This window comes from Lotus japonicus, chromosome 3 (assembly GCF_012489685.1).
Source record: "Lotus japonicus ecotype B-129 chromosome 3, LjGifu_v1.2".
Lineage (NCBI taxonomy): Eukaryota > Viridiplantae > Streptophyta > Magnoliopsida > Fabales > Fabaceae > Lotus > Lotus japonicus.
The window spans coordinates 47,249,496-47,266,317 of NC_080043.1; the positions used below are offsets into that span (position 1 = coordinate 47,249,496).

Below are 16,822 nucleotides of genomic sequence, written 5' to 3' on the forward strand. Positions count from 1 at the left end.
CTTCTCTTTTCTCCCCTTCTCTCTTTCACGCTTCTTTTCTTCTCCTCTGCTAACTTCTCCAATTCTCAAATTCTGATTTCTCTCTTTCTAATTCACTCATATCCCTTAAATAGTCATACTAATGGGCCCCACTCTCAATTGCTCACTCAAAAACCTAACAACCTTATTTATCTAAATCTTATTCTATATCACATGAGATTTAAATTATGATCACATAATTCATCAAATTACCATATAGCATAATAATAATTAAGATAAAATAATAAATAACCTAATAACGAAAAGTGGGGTGTTACATCACCCACCGTCGAGGCTGCTGTTGATCTGGGATCGGGTACAGTACCCGTAGGACCCGCTGTGAGGACCGATGCAGTCATTGACCTGATCGTCTTGGATTCAGATTCAGACGATGACCATGGTGATGTGTAGCTGGGAGTGGTGTGTAGTACTCCTCTAGTCAGGATTAGGGTAGGAGTAGCGTCGTGGCTCTGATCTTCAGTTTTTCTCATTTTGGGGCAGGGTAGGTCCCCGACCTTTAGCTTTTTGTGTGGTTCTCTTTACGGGAGTCACAGGGAGTTGGTCGGACTAGGAGGTCTTCGGGCTATTTTGGGCTGACCTACTTTCGTTTGGAGGACTGTATTCAGAATACTGACCTTATATTTTGTTCTGTACATATTTACCGACAGGCACTACTTTCCCGTCACTGGAGGTTACTCGTGACGTGGCATGCTGTTTACTGTGGGGATTGTATATATATTTGTATATTAGTCTTGTTTATCTTTCGTCGACACGTCTTTAAATTCGACAAGTCTTTTATTTACTTAAAACAAATATCGAAAAAAAATATTCACGTTTTTCAGCTTTTGTTTTCTTTTTGGTTACTAAAGTGACGCCACTGAAATCGGGGTGTTACAATAGAAGCCAATTCCAAATCATGCGTAGGATAGTTCTTCTCGTGAATCTTCAGTTGTCGCGAAGCATAAGCAATCACTTTCTTCTCCTGCATCATTACACAACCCAACCCATTATGTGAAGCGTCACAATAAACGTCATATGGTTCTCCTTCCTTGGGTAAGGCTAGTATCGGTGCAGTAGTCAGTCGCTTCTTCATCTCCTGGAAACTCTCTTCACATTTCTTCGTCCATGCAAAAGGTTGATTCTTCTTTGTCAACTAAGTCAACGGTGAAGTCAACTTTGCATAATCCTTCATGAAGCGTCTATAGTAGCTAGCAAGCCCAACAAAACTCCTGATGTCGCTTGCTGTGTTAGGTTGTTCCCATGACATGATCGATTCAATCTTGTTGGGGTCAACAGCCACACCCTGACTTGATATGACCTGGCCTAGGAACGTAATCTCTTCCATCCAGAGTTCACACTTCGAGCCATTAGCATAAAGCCCCTTCTCCCGCAATACTCCTAGTACTTGACGCAAATGCTCTTCGTGTTCTTCTTTACTCTTCGAGTATATCAGATTGTCGTCAATGAACACCGCAACGAACTTGTCCAGAAATGGCCTGAACACACGGTTCATGTAGTCCATGAACACTGTGGGTGCATTTGTAACTCCAAACGGCATCACGAGATACTCATAATGCCCGTATCGAGTTCTGAATGCGGTCTTCTGGATATCAGTCTCCTTGACACAGATCTGGTGATATCCTGACTTCAGGTCTATCTTCGAGAAAACGACAGCTCCCCGAAGTTGATCCATCAAATCATCTATCTGAGGCATCGGGTAACGATTCTTCACTGTCACCTTGTTGAGTTGTCGGTAATCCACACACAATCTGGACCTTCCGTCCTTCTTCTTCACCAACAACACCGGTGCTCCCCATGGCGACACACTTGGTCGGATAAATCCTTCGGAAGAGAGATCCTCCAACTATTTTGCTAACTCTGCCAACTCTACTGGTGTCATCCGATAAGGCGCCATTGATATTGGTTCTGTACCGAGCATAATATCAATAGAGAACTATGTTTCTCTTACTGGCGGTAATCCAGGCACATCTTCTGGAAACACATCCACAAAATCTTGCACCACCAAAATGTTGCGTACGTCGCCGTCGCTCTTCGCCTCAGCTACGATAAAGTTCACGAATGCTGGTGAACCCCTTCCCAAATTGTACGAATTCAAGTAATGTGTAACGCCAGAATCCGGAAAGACTACGACCTTATTAGCACAATCCAACAGAACGTGATACTGTGCCAACCAGTCCATCCCTAGAATCACATCGAGCTCTTTAAGCCCCAAATAGACGAGGTTCGCAAGGAACTTCCGATCCTCATAAATCAACGGACATTGCAAGAATGTCGTGCGCGTAACTAATCGATCGGCGGCTGGGGTCGTCACCACCAAATCGAATGGTAAATCAGCAGTTAGCAATCCTAACTTTTTCACACACTCCTCAGCAATGAATGAGTGTGTAGCACCAGCATCAAATAACACCATTAAAGAAGTTCCAGCGATAACACACGTACCCTGGATAAGATCATCAGTCACAACAGCTTGCTCCCCAGACATTGCAAACACACGACCTGGAGCAAAATGTCGCTTTCCCCTGGCAGCATTTAGTCTTGGCTCGGCCTTAGCAGCATTAGGACAGTTTCTCTCAACATGTCCTGGTTTCTGGCACTTCCAGCACACAATCTCCTTTCCACATTCATTCGAATAGTGTCCCTTCTGGTTGCACTTGTAACAGACGACATCGTCCTTAGGAGCACGTGCCACATTCCTTCCAACAAAAGGCACCCTGTCAGTAGGGTGTTGGGAAGGCTTCCTCATCAGAGCCTTGCCCCTGTCAAACCTACCAGCTTGCCTCTGTCACTCAAACCTTCCGGTCGGCCTCTGCCCAGAACGGATCGGACCTCCGCATTCATACTTGCCCCTCTGACGATTCTTCATCGACTCCACTTCACGAGCTTTCTCCACTAGTTGTTGGAAGACTCTGATTCCCAATGGCCTCACAGACTCGTCAATGTCATTCCTCAAACCCCTCATGAATCGATTGCATAGGTACGATTCATCCACTTGCACTTGGAAAAAGAGAAAGTGTTTGGACAGGGTCTCTAGTCTTGCAGCATATTCCCCTACGGTCATCAACCCCTGTCTCAGGTTGAGGAATTGATTCTCCATGTCTTCCCGGGCAGTCTCTGGGAAGTACTTCTCCATGAAAGCCCTTTTGAAAGACTCCCAAGTGATGGCCACATTCAGTCATCAGCTGTTTGGCGCAACGCCACCAGTACTCAGTGTCACCCTTCAGCATAAAGGTCGCCAAGTTCATCTTCTCAGCGTCAGGTGTGTGGAGAGCCTCAAAGATTTTCTCCATTTCCTGAATCCAAAGATCAACTTTCTCGGGTTCAAACTCGCCTTGAAACTTGGGTGGTCCATGGCGGTTGAAGTCAGTTCTCATACGGATCTGGTCCTGTGTCAGCTCCCTTTCAGCCCGTTGTGCCCTTATAGCATCTTCCTCAGCTCTCCTGGTGTTCTCTTCAGCTTCCCGCTGAAGCTGCGCTGCGGCTTGGGCAGCAGCAGTGGCAGCCTGCTGGGTCATCACCTGAGCCAGCTAAGCCATTGCTTGTGCAAGCTGAGCATTGGTTGGGTCTTGTCTCGGAGGCATGATGGAAATCATGCTTAGAAATAGAACCACAACCCAATGTCAGTGCCCTCAAATTAAAAGAAATATCTAAGTTGTAAGACCCACATTTTTAGAATTAGAATAATTAATTAATTTCCGACTCATGCCTAGGTTACAGTGTAAGCGTGAGAGAAAAACCTAAACGAGTGTTCACTAATTTTAATGAATTAATGAAGGAGAAAGTTTAGAATATGACTAAGAATAGTACTATAGTCGCGGTAGGTTATAGCACGAGCCTTATTCACGTCCGCCTTAGGGCGAAAGGGTTAGTATACGACTAATTTTCTCTTAAAGCACTATAGAAATGAATTTCAAAAATCTTCAGAGTAATATAAGAATTTCTCTTATTCATTTTCTTGACAAGTGTTTCGACACGAAACCATGGAATGTACGAACGTCCGATTCCAATTCTCGAAAGTTTGCCGAAACTGAATCCCTGATAGCTCAAGAACCTTAAAATAAATTGTCGATGAAGATTTTTTCTATTCGGAGCTTCAAACGAAGATTCCACACGTGTGTACCAATTTCTTTCGATGTTTCCAATCTTTCTTCAGAAAAAAGTTTCTCCATCCGATGTTACTTGCAAAAAGTAGTTATGCGGCATATTTTGAAGCAGACTACGTTCAAGCCATTTTCTCATTTAAAAAGAACCCAGAGCAAGTATCGACCTTTTACGGAATTATACTTAGCATAATTGTATAATCTGACAACGTCATATTTGTTCTAATTATCTAACAATTATTCATTAGCTTAATTTCTACTCATTTCTTGGTTCATGGATCATTTTAATTTGCTAAAAGTGATTATAATTCATATTTTACTATTTCATAAAGTTCCTCATCATTTTTAGTATAATTTATATATCAATTATATATTTTTCTCTTAACTCTGTGAGCTAAATTCTTCAGTGTCTAAATCAATTCATACCGATTTACAAAATATCTTTCCTAAATATCTAAACCACTCATCCTCATCCTCCCTAGCTCACTCTGTCGACATCCCTCTCACTCTTTTCTTTTTCTCTTTTTTTATTCTCAACTTGCTGCAGCTCATTCTCACCCCTCACATCTTCATTAATTCTTTTCTTCTTCTTATATATATGCATTCTTTCCTCACTGAAGCAGCACACCTTTCCATTCTCTCTACTTCCTTCAACGTGAATTACATCACCAGACCATGTTCTTTTTCTTTCTTTCTTCCTTCTTGTTTTCTTTTTCTTCCTCTTGCCGCAGCAACCCACAACACGCACACCATGCCTTCTCATTCTTCCCATCACCAAGTCTCTTTTCTTTTCCCTTTCCTCACACCCAAACATGACAGCACCACCACCACCATGAAAGCCACCAACACCATGCTATACTTTAGCTTTTTCACTACACTACCACCCATCACCATTCTTCTTCCCCTAGCTACCAAGAGCCATGGCACCATGCTGTTTTCTTCTTCTTTCTTCTTGGCTGGGCAACCAACACCACCACGGTCCCTCCTCTTCTCCCTAACGCAGCACAATCAACCACCATCACCTTCCCTCCTCTTCCCTTTCTTCCTCACCAAGCCACCACCGCCACGTACCTCCTTGCACGCGAGCCACCACCTCCTCTGGTTCAAGATCGCAAGAAACAGCCACCAACCGAGAGCACCATGGCGAGCTCCATGAACAAGAACAGAGGAAGCAAGACGTGAAAACAAAGCATAACGAGGCGCCGACGTCACCGACATCGCAAACTTTGACCTTCGATTCCGGTGTACTCAGACCTCCGTTCACAGCGAGGTTAGCAAAACCGATGGAAAAATAGAGGATACTGCTACAATCCTTGTCGTGAGGAGAACAAAACCCTATCTTCAATTTCGCATTTGGGTCATTTTATTCGACGACCCCGACAACCACTGTCGACCTTCGGCTGAACTTTCTGGCCAAACCGTCGACTCTTTGGGGAAACGGACAGCGTCGTTGAGTTTCTGGCTGCGAAAGGATGAAGGAACAACCTTCCTTTGTGTCTCTCGTGACAGTTTCTCTGTCAACCCCGTGAGCCGCAACTTTCTCTATCGACCCTTCGCCGACAAGTTTCTGAAACTTGATTTTCGTAAGCCTTCAACTCTTGCATCGAGTAAGCAAGTTTTAAAGAAAAATAAATATTTTCATTGTTATTGTGAAAATCGAAGTTTAACAGTTGATTAGGGAGGAGTTGCGTTTTGTTTTACAAAATGGTTTTCATTTCAAAATGAGATAAGTACTCTACTAATTGATGTAGCTGTGGACTGAGAAATAGTCGTTTAACATGTGTTCACTTCGAGTCAATTTCCTGAAGTCGTAACTTTAGACCTTGAGTTAGTAGGTTAACTAAAATAGTAATTATGTTATGTGTACTCATGAAGGGTACGAATAACGGGAGCGCTTGATGCGAAGCTAAAGAATAAAAGAAAGCGAACCGACACGGAAAAGCAAAGATGTGTTGGGATTGGAATTACAGTAGTATGGGAATTGGCTAAGGTGAGGGCAACTTACCTTGCTAGCTAATGTTTTAGGCGTCGACCAATTCGACTTGATTTATTGTTTATGCACTTGATTGTGATTGACTGGGAAATGTTTTCTAGAGGATTCGGCCGAGCGAACTCATTGAGACGTGTGTCTCCGTTTTCTGAGGCTTCGGCCGACATTGGTGATTGAGATTTATTTATCGCTTTTGATTTGCCATTGATTGATTCATATGCTGTACTTGCTAAATGGATAATCATAGGCTATGTGAATACTTGTGCACATGATTTGCTGGATTATGTTGATTATACTGTGCAATTATATGAATATTTGTGGAACGCCAGAGTGTGGGGAAACAGGTAGTTATGCCATACTTAAGATGAGAATTTGGGAAAAAGTTTGATGGGACGAACCGAGGATCGGAACCTTACTATTTTAGTGGATCGAGACCTTCTCTGGGAGTCACTTGGGATGATGGGATCTTTTAAACTCATAAGATTAGAGACAAACATAAATGAAAACTAATTTTCAAGGAAAATTCATAATTTACTAAACAACATCTGAACCCTTTAAATAATGATAACAATCTCAGATAAAAGCTTAGGGCTTGGATACTAGTTTTGGAAAATGAGAAATGTCGCCAAATCCAAGTTTTGGGGAAACTAGTAAGTTTCTGAGTATGTTTATACTCTTTCGCTCGCTGAGCAGTTTTTGACCATCGAAATTTGATGAGTCTGATGACTCAAGAAGTCATCAAGGGTGATTGCACTATTTTTATATTTATCTATCTTTTGTCGCAGAATCGACATTTACCTTAGGGTACAGTAGAGCCAATAAACTCTAACACTTTTGCTGATTAAGCAAGTTTTGGTCTATGACCACAGTATACCTCCGGGTACAGTATGCCTTCGGGTACAGTAGAGACAGTATACCTTCGAGTACAGTATGCCTTCGGGTACCGTAGAGACAATATACTCTAGCTAGACACGTATATCCTAGGGAGGACGGTCGTTGTTTGGCTAACCATATTGCACTCATGCATTTATTCGTGAAAGGTGAAGGTATGAAAAACGGTAGAAAGGGGGGGGGGTTTGAATAACGTTTTCAGAACAAAACTTCCACCTTAAAGATTTAGACAAATCTTTCGAGAACTTAAGTGCTAAAGATAAGAGATAGAAAAGCACACAAGGATTTTATCCTGGTTCACTTGATAAATCACTCAAGCTACTCCAGTCCACCCGTTAAGGTGATTTCTTCCTTCTTAGAATGAAGGCAATCCACTAATCAGGTAAGAGTTACAACTGCACTTGAAACCTACAAGTGACTAACAATTACACTGACTTAGCTCACACTAAGATTCACTCTCTTAGTCTTCTCTAGGATCTGATCAACCTTGATCTCCTAAAGGAACTAAACAAACTGTTTATCAAAGAATTGTTTACAAGAGATTTGCTTCTAAAAAGCTAATTGTAAACTCAATGAATTTCAGATGAAAGAAAGCTTAGAATATTTTGAATATGTCTTGCGCGTGTATTATTTCTTCTTTTTCTTCTAGCCGCTTCTTTCAATCTTCAGCCTCTATATATACTCCAAGGATTAGGGTTGAGCGTTGCATGGGAAATGCTACCGTTGGAGGGCAGTTCTGGAAAATCCAGCTTCTGCTGTGGCTGAGAACGTTAGGTAGGTCGTCAGGAAGGTACACTTGCTTTTGTACTTGGATAGCGACTTGACCTTTTAACCTAGGAGACTTCTGATCAGAGGAATACTTCATATTGGAACTTGTGAAGCCGGTTGATCAGAGTCAGAGGGAAAGCACAGATCCTCTGACCATTGTATCTTCTGATTCTGAACTCAGACGGAAGAACATGGCCTTCAGAGTTTCCTGCTTCTGGACTTCAGAGTTTCTTGCTTCTGGACTTCAGAGTTTCCACTATTCAGCTTCTGCAACTTCAGAGTCTTCTACACCATCAGAACATCTGAACCTTCAGTGTTTCTTGGTTATCAGAACTTCTGGATCTTCAGAGCTTTTAGTGACTGAGTCCTCATCAGAGTTTGTATAACTTCAGAACTTCTGAAGCTTTTCCACTGTTCATACTGAACATGGTGAATGCGAAAGCGTTGCTTGGGTTACTCTTTATACACAGTGCTTCTGATTTGTGTGAGATTGAGTTGAGATCAGAGCCTGTAAATAGCACACTCAGAAAAACACGTTAGAGTACCACAATTGTTCATATCAAAAGGTTAACTTGTAATCATCAAAACATAGAGTTGTACTACTAGATCAAAACTTGATCTTACAATCTCCCCCTTTTTGATGATGACAAAACTAAGATTTTTGATGAACAATTCTTAAACATTAAACTGAATTCAGAGTTTAGAGATATAGAATAATACTTATCCTGATGTGAATAGTTTATCTTGCTCATACTGAATTCAAGTCACTGCTTGATTCTGAGCTTAGCTCCCCCTGAATCTAATACTTGATGAAAACGTTAGTAAAGTCTAGATTCTGAGCTAAATGATATAAGAGTTCAGAGTGAAAAACTTATGACATAGATGAAAAACGAATAATCAGAGCGCATAAGTAATCAGAGTCACGGACAAGGTATCAGAGTCTTGGGTATCAGAGTCAACTTAGAATCACTTCAAAAGAAGTGAAATGTATTCCTTGTATTTGCCCAGTGACACATCTATGGTCATGAAGGTGGAACTCTTAAATTCTCCAAAAGAAAAATTAAATCACACTAACACATCTTACACATCAAAAACTGGGTTTACTCCCCCTTTTTGTCATAAGCAAAAAGCTTGGGGTGTGAAAAACTTAGCTTGAAGTACAAGGTACTCCCCCTTAGAGAAGATCTAAGTTTAAAGAAAATGAAAACGATGTAAGAATCAGAGGTAGGCGAAATAAATAAAGGAGTTAATGCAAGAGAAGAACGTTTACCACCGGTCAAGGGAGTAAATAGAAGGGTCAGTTACCAAGAACTTAACCTCGAGAAACTGTAAGAGCATTAACTTTCAGAGAGAAAGTGAAGCCTATATAAAGCGTTGAAGAGAGAGGTAAGCTTCACACCTCGAACGATTTTCAGTAAAAAAAAATGGCATCATACATCGTAGCACTAGAAGAGCTGAGGAAGAAGGCCTTTGAAGAGGACTTGTTCCTGAACATCAGGCATCCAGAGGGTGCAACTACCATCGCGGAGCTGACACGGACACTGCTGGAAGAGGACCTGCGTCCAGAGTTGGAGAGAGACCTGAAGGAATTTCTTGCCTTCGTAGAGGAGGTGCAAGAACTCAGCCGGCTTGAACTCAAGCTGCTGGAAGAGAAAGAGAGTTTGGAAGATAAGCTCAAGACTTCAGATGAGATTCTGGAGAGGGATGAGCTGAAGAACAGGCTCAGCAACATCCAACATGCACTGGATCGTCTGGAAAAGGATAGGTCAGAGCAGCGCCAGGAGTGCAGAAGAATGAGGAGAGATCCTCCATTCTAGAATTAGGAAAAAAATGTAAACAGAACGAGTGTATGATGTAAACAGAAAAATATTATGAATAAAAGGATTTTTGCAAACATATGTGACACAAATATATATAGATATGCATATATAATCACAAACGAACAAACAAGAATAAATAAATAAAAAGAAACAGAGTTTAATAAGAGGATAAAACAAAGTTAACGAAAAAGAAGGAAAGAAGAAGAGATCCTAAAACTAAGGTTTGTCAGTGCGTCGCAGAAGTTCCATCATCATGTGCTTCATCTCAATCAGCATGGATTCATGAGTGTCAAGACGCTGTTCCATGATGTCGAGTCTGGATGAGCTTGGTTGAGTAGAACCGGAAGGAACATTCTGAGCAGCTTGAGGATCTGGATTGGAAGCAGAAGCAGCAGGAGTAAACACAACTGGTGCAAGTGCTTGGCATCTAAGGGCTTCAGCCTCAGCTTCAAGTCGCTCTGCCTCAAGTCTGGCTTGTTCAGCTTGAGCTGCTGCTAGACGTGCAGCTTCTTCTGCTTGTTCTTTCTTTCTCTTGGCTTCTTCAATAGCTTCAAGAAGCTTATTTCTCTGTTCTAGTTCATGAAGAGCCACCCTTCTAGCAAACCTTTGCTTGGCAGCCTCAATCCTCTGACTTCCCTCTGCATGCAGGAGCTGCATCATAATTGGAACTTGAGCCACTAGCCAAGTGCTCAGATTGTTCCACTCATCAGCCACACTTTCAGCATTCTCACTGAGGTCAGTCTGACCGTGCACATTGCGGAGCCTCAAGGAGGCTTCATGATAGAAAATATTGATGCACTCAGAGAGAGATGTGGGTTGGAGGTGAGTATAGGGAATAATGGAGAGGTTGGTTTCAGGAGAGGCTGGGTGATTGCTGCTATGAGCTTCAGAGGCACCTTGTGGAGAACCAATGTTAATCATGGGAGCATTGGGTTCAGAGGTTCCAAGGTGAGGGTCTGAAGTTTCAACCAGAGGGTGAGGTGATCTAACCGAGGATTGGTTAGACACTGATTGTTCGGGTTCAGGGTCTGGTTGAATAGGCTCTTGTTGGTCAGGGACAGGGTGAGCTGGTTGAGCCAAAGGGTCTGCCTCTTGTAAGGGATTGGCCAAGAGAGGTTCATCTGGGTCAACTAGACGTTCAGGTCTAGGGCCAGGATATCTCCTAGAGCTTGGACAAGTAAGGTAATATTCCTCTAAGGTAGACACCTTTTCTTTTCTAACCTCCATGAATTTTCTATTGGATTCAGAGTTATTGGAGGGAGAGGAGTCAGCAACATTGATTGGAAAGGATACAGGTGTAAAGGCTGTTGAAGAGTCTGTATCCGTGGTTCTGACAGCAGGACGTTCTGATGCTCTGGGAACAGAGTGATCAGACGTTCTGGGTTGTGGTTCTGTTTGGTTTGGCTCGGGTTGGTCATGGATGATGGGTTCAGAAGATAATGGGTCGTATGGAATGGTAATGAGAGAGGTTGGATCTTCTGACCTAGAGGGTTGGTTCTGAAGCAAATTCCAGAGAGGTGCTTCAGTAGGGGAAGGTTGAAAGAAGGAAGATCTTGGGGAATGTGGTGGAGTGGTGGTTTGTGCGGCTGGCTGGGATTGAGGAATAGGAGTGAGGGGATTTGAGGAGTGTTTGAGCATAGCAGAAATAGGGAGTGCATCAAATAAATTCAAATCATCATCAGAAGCAAGTGCAGGCTTACTTGAATGTGCTGATGATCTAGTCACTCTGGCAGGAGGTTCAGTCCTTCTGACTACTTCAGCAGCTGGTTCCACCCGAGTAGGCTTCACCACGATTCTGACCTTCTTCTGCTTCTTCTTAGGAGGACCATCCTCACTATCACTATCATCACCATCATCAGGCTTTCTCTTCGTTTTCTTGACCAGAGGGACATCAGATTCTTCAGAGGATTCTTCCAGAACCATCTTCCTCTGAGCTTTCTTCTTGGGAGGAGAAGGAAACTCTGGAGCTGGCGGCAGTCTGCTGAAGAAATCATCAAGATCAATTTCGAAGCCTTGAGCCCTTAGGTCTTCGACATAGCACCGGATGGCTTCAGGATTGTCTGCCTGAGTCCACAGTGGGTAGTCATTCAGAGGCATCCGTCTGCTTCTGATCTCAGAGGATGTGTCTTCACGAGCAGGAGCAATCTTCTTCTGGACCAAACCCATCTTCTTCAGAGAATTTGCAGTGAAGACATCACTGACAATGGTGCTCAAATCCTCTACACATCCAGCATTAACCAGATCTTGCACCAGGTTGCTTTCAATGAGAAAGTCTGAGAGCAGCCTCCCAAAAGGGATATATTTGATCGCAGACTTGATGGAGGCGGTGGTGCGAGACTTCCGGATGCATTCCTTCAAGTAGGAGAACAGGAAGTATGGAAGGCAGATCTTCTCCTGATCTTGGATGAAGAACAACATCACCTTCTGGTTGAAGTTGATGTAGTCTGGAGAACTGCCCTTCGGTCTCTGGTTTATGCAGTTGAGTAGGATCTTGTGCCAGATCCTGAGTTTGGGGTGAAGGTCCATCACCTTGTAAGTCGTCTTGCCCGGTTTGAAGGTGGTGTACAGGGCCTGGTTGATTTTGTCTTTGGTGCTGGGTTTCAGCTTCGACTCAGTGAATTGGAACCGATACCCATAAGCAGTGTCTGCACCTAGCAGATTCACGAATGACTTCTCAGTGATGATGATCTTTCTTCCAAGAATGTGAGAAACCACCTGAGTATCATCGCAGTCGGCGTGCTTCCAGAATTCCTTTACCAGCTTCTCATACACCGGTCCTTGAAGTCGGTTGAAGTAATTTCCCCAACCTTGAGCATGGACTTCAGGACGAAGATCATACCCATTTGCAGCCAGGTTGTCGAGGTCGAATCTCCATTCTGCCAGGACTTGAAGTTCCTCAGGAGCAAATACGCAGTGAACGGCACAGCCCCGTTCTGCAATTGGAACGATCTGCTCTTGAGCTTGAACTTGTTCTTGTGTCGGATTCTCAGAGCCCCTTTGACCCGTTGCTAGACCAACTACCATGTGAGGGAACTGAGGTGCATCTGCAGTAGATCTTCTGGTTTGTCTCACCATTTTGAAGAGGTTGAAGGTTTGAGGTAGAAGATGAAGGTTGAAAGATGAAGAGAGATCGAGAGAGAAATCGAGAAAAGGCGGTTTTGAAAAGCAGAGAGAGCGAGAGTGAAAACCGGAAGTGAAGAGAACGTGTGTGTATAGTGGGTTTTATCAAATAACCGTTGTTGATTCAAAAGCACTTTAAGATCAACGGTTGAAAATTAAAGATAGATAGTAACAGAAAAATACACAAATCACACACAGGAGATAAGCATATCTACACGCAATCATAACAGACTGTCACAAGGGCACAAGGAACTATGCATCAGAAATTCTGACACACATGTTGTTGTCTCAGCGTCAGAGTCAGTACCAGTGGGTACACACACTCTGATTGAGTTACCTTCTGGACTAGACATCTTCTGATCAAGAAGTATCAAAGTCAGAGGTTCTGATCCATCTTCACTCTGGACAAAAGTCCATGTTTAGATTTTTCAGAATAAAATTAAATCTATCCTCTGCTAAGGGCTTTGTAAAGATATCTGCCCATTGATGGTCAGTATCAACAAACTTCAGAAGAAGAACGCCCTTCTGTACATAATCTCTAATAAAGTGATACTTTACCTCAATGTGCTTTGCCCTTGAATGTAAGATAGGATTCTTACTCAATGAGATTGCAGCAGTGTTATCACAATAGATTGGGATATTGCTCTCAAGGATCTGATAATCCTCCAGCTGATGTTTCATCCAGAGCATCTGAGTGCTGCATATTGCTGCTGAGATATATTCTGCCTCTGCAGTTGATAGTGCAATGGTTGATTGCCTCTTGCTTGCCCATGAGACTAGATTGCTTCCCAGAAATTGACAATTTCCGGAAGTACTTTTTCTCTCTGTTCTATCTCCAGCATAATCAGCATCACAATAACCTGAAAGCTTATACTCTGATGTTTTCTTATACATCAAGCCAAGGTTAGTGGTGCCTTTCAAATACCTTAGGATCCTCTTAACAGCAGTTAAGTGGGTTTCCCTTGGATCTGATTGGAATCGAGCACATAAATGAACACTAAATAATATGTCTGGCCTAGATGCAGTTAAGTATAGAAGTGAACCTATCATGCCACGATAGAGCTTCTGACATACTTTACCACTTTTATCTTCTTTCTCCAGAATGCATGTAGGATGCATTGGAGTCTTGGCCACTGTAGATTCCAGCATATTGAACTTCTTCAGAAGTTCTTTAGTGTACTTGCTCTGATGGATATATGTTCCTTCTGGTGTTTGATCAACTTGTATTCCCAGAAAGTACTTTAATTCTCCCATCATACTCATCTCAAATTCAGCCTGCATCATCTCAGAAAATTCTTTGCATAGAGATTGATTAGCAGAACCAAATATAATATCATCAACATAAATTTGCACAATTAAGATATCATCTTTATAAGTCTTGCAAAAAAGAGTTGTATCTACTTTACCCCTTACAAACTCATTCTCCAGAAGGAATGAGCTGAGTCTCTCATACCATGCTCTGGGAGCTTGCTTCAGACCATAGAGTGATTTCTTCAATTTGAACACATGGTCTGGTTTCTTCTCATCTTCAAAACCTGGGGGTTGATGAACATAGACTTCCTCTGAAATATAACCGTTTAGGAAGGCACTCTTTACGTCCATCTGATGTAGAACTATGTTGTGATTTACTGAGAAAGAGATCAATAGTCTGATTGCCTCCAGTCTTGCTACTGGAGCAAATGTTTCAGTGTAGTCTATTCCTTCCTGCTGGCTGTAGCCTTGAGCAACTAGCCTTGCCTTGTTTCTGACTACATCACCTTTCTCATTCAGCTTGTTTCTGAATACCCATTTCGTTCCAATAACATGAACATTCTCAGGCTTCTTCACTAAGCTCCAAACATTGTTCTTGGAAAATTGATTCAATTCTTCTTCCATGGCCAGAATCCATTCCTTGTCCTGAAGAGCTTCATCTATGGACTTGGGTTCAATTAAGGACACCAATCCTTTCAGACTCAGCAAGGTCTCTTCAGAGGGTCTGAAGGCTGATCTGGTTCTGACTGGTTCGTCTTTGTTGCCCAGAATCAATTCCTTAGGGTGAGCTGCAGTGATTCTGCTCTTCTTCAGAGTTTGTGAGTTAGAGGGACCAGCTTCTTCCTCTGGTTCATCTTCCTCTGGCTCAACTTCCTCTGGAGCTTTGCCTTTGTCAGAAACATTAATGCTTAAATCTGCAAACTTTTCAACTAGCTTTGACTGGTCAGAGTCAAGCTTATCATCAAATCTAACATGAATAGATTCTTCAATAGTCTTAGCATCAGTATTATAAAATCTAAAACCTTTAGATCTATCAGAGTAACCAAGTAATAGACACTTAGAAGACTTAGCATCAAATTTATGCAATCTATCCTTAGTATTGAGAACATAACAAACACAGCCAAAAGGATGAAAATAAGAAATGTTGGGTTTTATGTTCTTCCACAATTCATAGGGAGTCTTATTCAGAATTGGTCTCACAGAGATTCTGTTCTGAATGTAACATGCTGTATTTACTGCCTCTGCCCAAAAGTGCTTAGCCATGCCAGTTTCTTGGAGCATGGTTCTAGCCATCTCCTGAAGAGTTCTGTTCTTCCTCTCAACAACACCATTTTGTTGAGGAGTTCTGGGACAAGAGAAATCATGTGCAATTCCATAGGAATCAATCAGACTCTCAAACTTGTCATTCTCAAACTCTCCACCATGGTCACTTCTGACACGCACAATCCTACAAGCCTTCTCGTTTTGCACTTGAGCAATGAAGGTAGAGAACACAGCATGAGACTCATCCTTGCGGGTTAGAAACTTTACCCATGTCCAGCGGCTATAGTCATCAACGATAACCATCCCATATCTCTTGCCACCTATAGACTCAGTTTTCACTGGTCCAAACAGGTCGATATGCAGAAGTTCTAACGGCCTTGAGGTTGAGACAACATTCTTTGCCTTGAAAGGGACTTTTGTGAATTTGCCTTTCTGACATGCTTCACAAAGAGCGTCTGAAGCGAACTTCAGATTGGGTAAGCCCCTGACAAGGTTTAGCTTGCTCAGCTGAGAATCTTTCTCATACTGGCATGCCCTAACCGTCTATGCCATACCCACTGCTCTTCATTAACAGACAGAAGGCACTTCACATTCTGAGCCTCCAACTCAGATAATCTGATCTTATAAATGTTGTTCTTCCTCTTGCTGTTAAACAGAACAGAGCCATCGATCTGACTTACAGCCCGGCAGGACTTTTGATTGAATATAACATCATAACCCTTGTCAGCTAATTGACTTATAGACAATAAGTTATGTGTTAAGCCGTCTACCAATAACACATTATCAATGCATGGACTACTATCTACACAAATAGTACCAGTACCAATAATTTTACCCTTTTCATTTCCTCCGAAGCCAACTTCGCCTCCAGGCTTAAGTTTCAGCTCTCGGAACATACGCTTTTCTCCCGTCATGTGACGCGAGCATCCACTGTCCAGATACCATGATTGGTGTTTCAGTGGAGCTATCAAGGATATCTGCAACATAGATAATCTTGTCCTTAGGTACCCACTTTCTGGGTCCTCTTTTGTTAGTTACCCCAGAGGTTCTGATCACCTTGGGTGTCTCAACATAATATTTTAAAGGAATATTTGCATGATATTTAGTCATAGAGAAAGATCCCTTTTTAAGAGGATGTTTAGCAACTTTAGCAGGTACAGGATCAGGCAATATGGTACCAGAGGGAACAAAGCATTCATATAAAGATTTAGCTTTAGACACAGAGGGCTCATTTCTAATTGGTTTAGAATAGCCAATGCCATGCATTCCATTTCTGCTTACGCCATAGATCATTGAAGCCATTAAGCTTCTATCCACGCTTTTAGCTAGGAATCTTTGAAAAGACTTTTCATACTTAGATTCATTTCTACAATCAGAGGCATCACAGGCAACAATTTCTTCTAACTTCGCAATCTGGTTCTTAAGCACAGAGTTAGAATTTACCAAAGCATGATTTTCATTTTTCAAATCAGAAATAATTTTCTCATGTTCAGAAGGAGTCTTGGAAACTGCAGATAAGTTCTTTTTCAACTTTTATGCTTAGACAATAAAGAGTTATACTTATCCATGATATCAGACAAAGC

At 42.2% G+C, this 16,822-nt stretch overlaps 1 protein-coding gene across 1 annotated transcript; it reads right to left on the reverse strand.

Moving 5' to 3' along the window:
* Positions 1–1,972: 1,972 nt before the first annotated feature.
* On the reverse strand, positions 1,973–2,782 carry LOC130744233 (uncharacterized). Its single transcript, XM_057596425.1, has one exon. It carries the CDS (start codon positions 2,780–2,782, stop codon positions 1,973–1,975), a length of 810 nt encoding a protein of 269 aa, XP_057452408.1.
* Between the last annotated feature and the right edge of the window lie 14,040 nt (positions 2,783–16,822).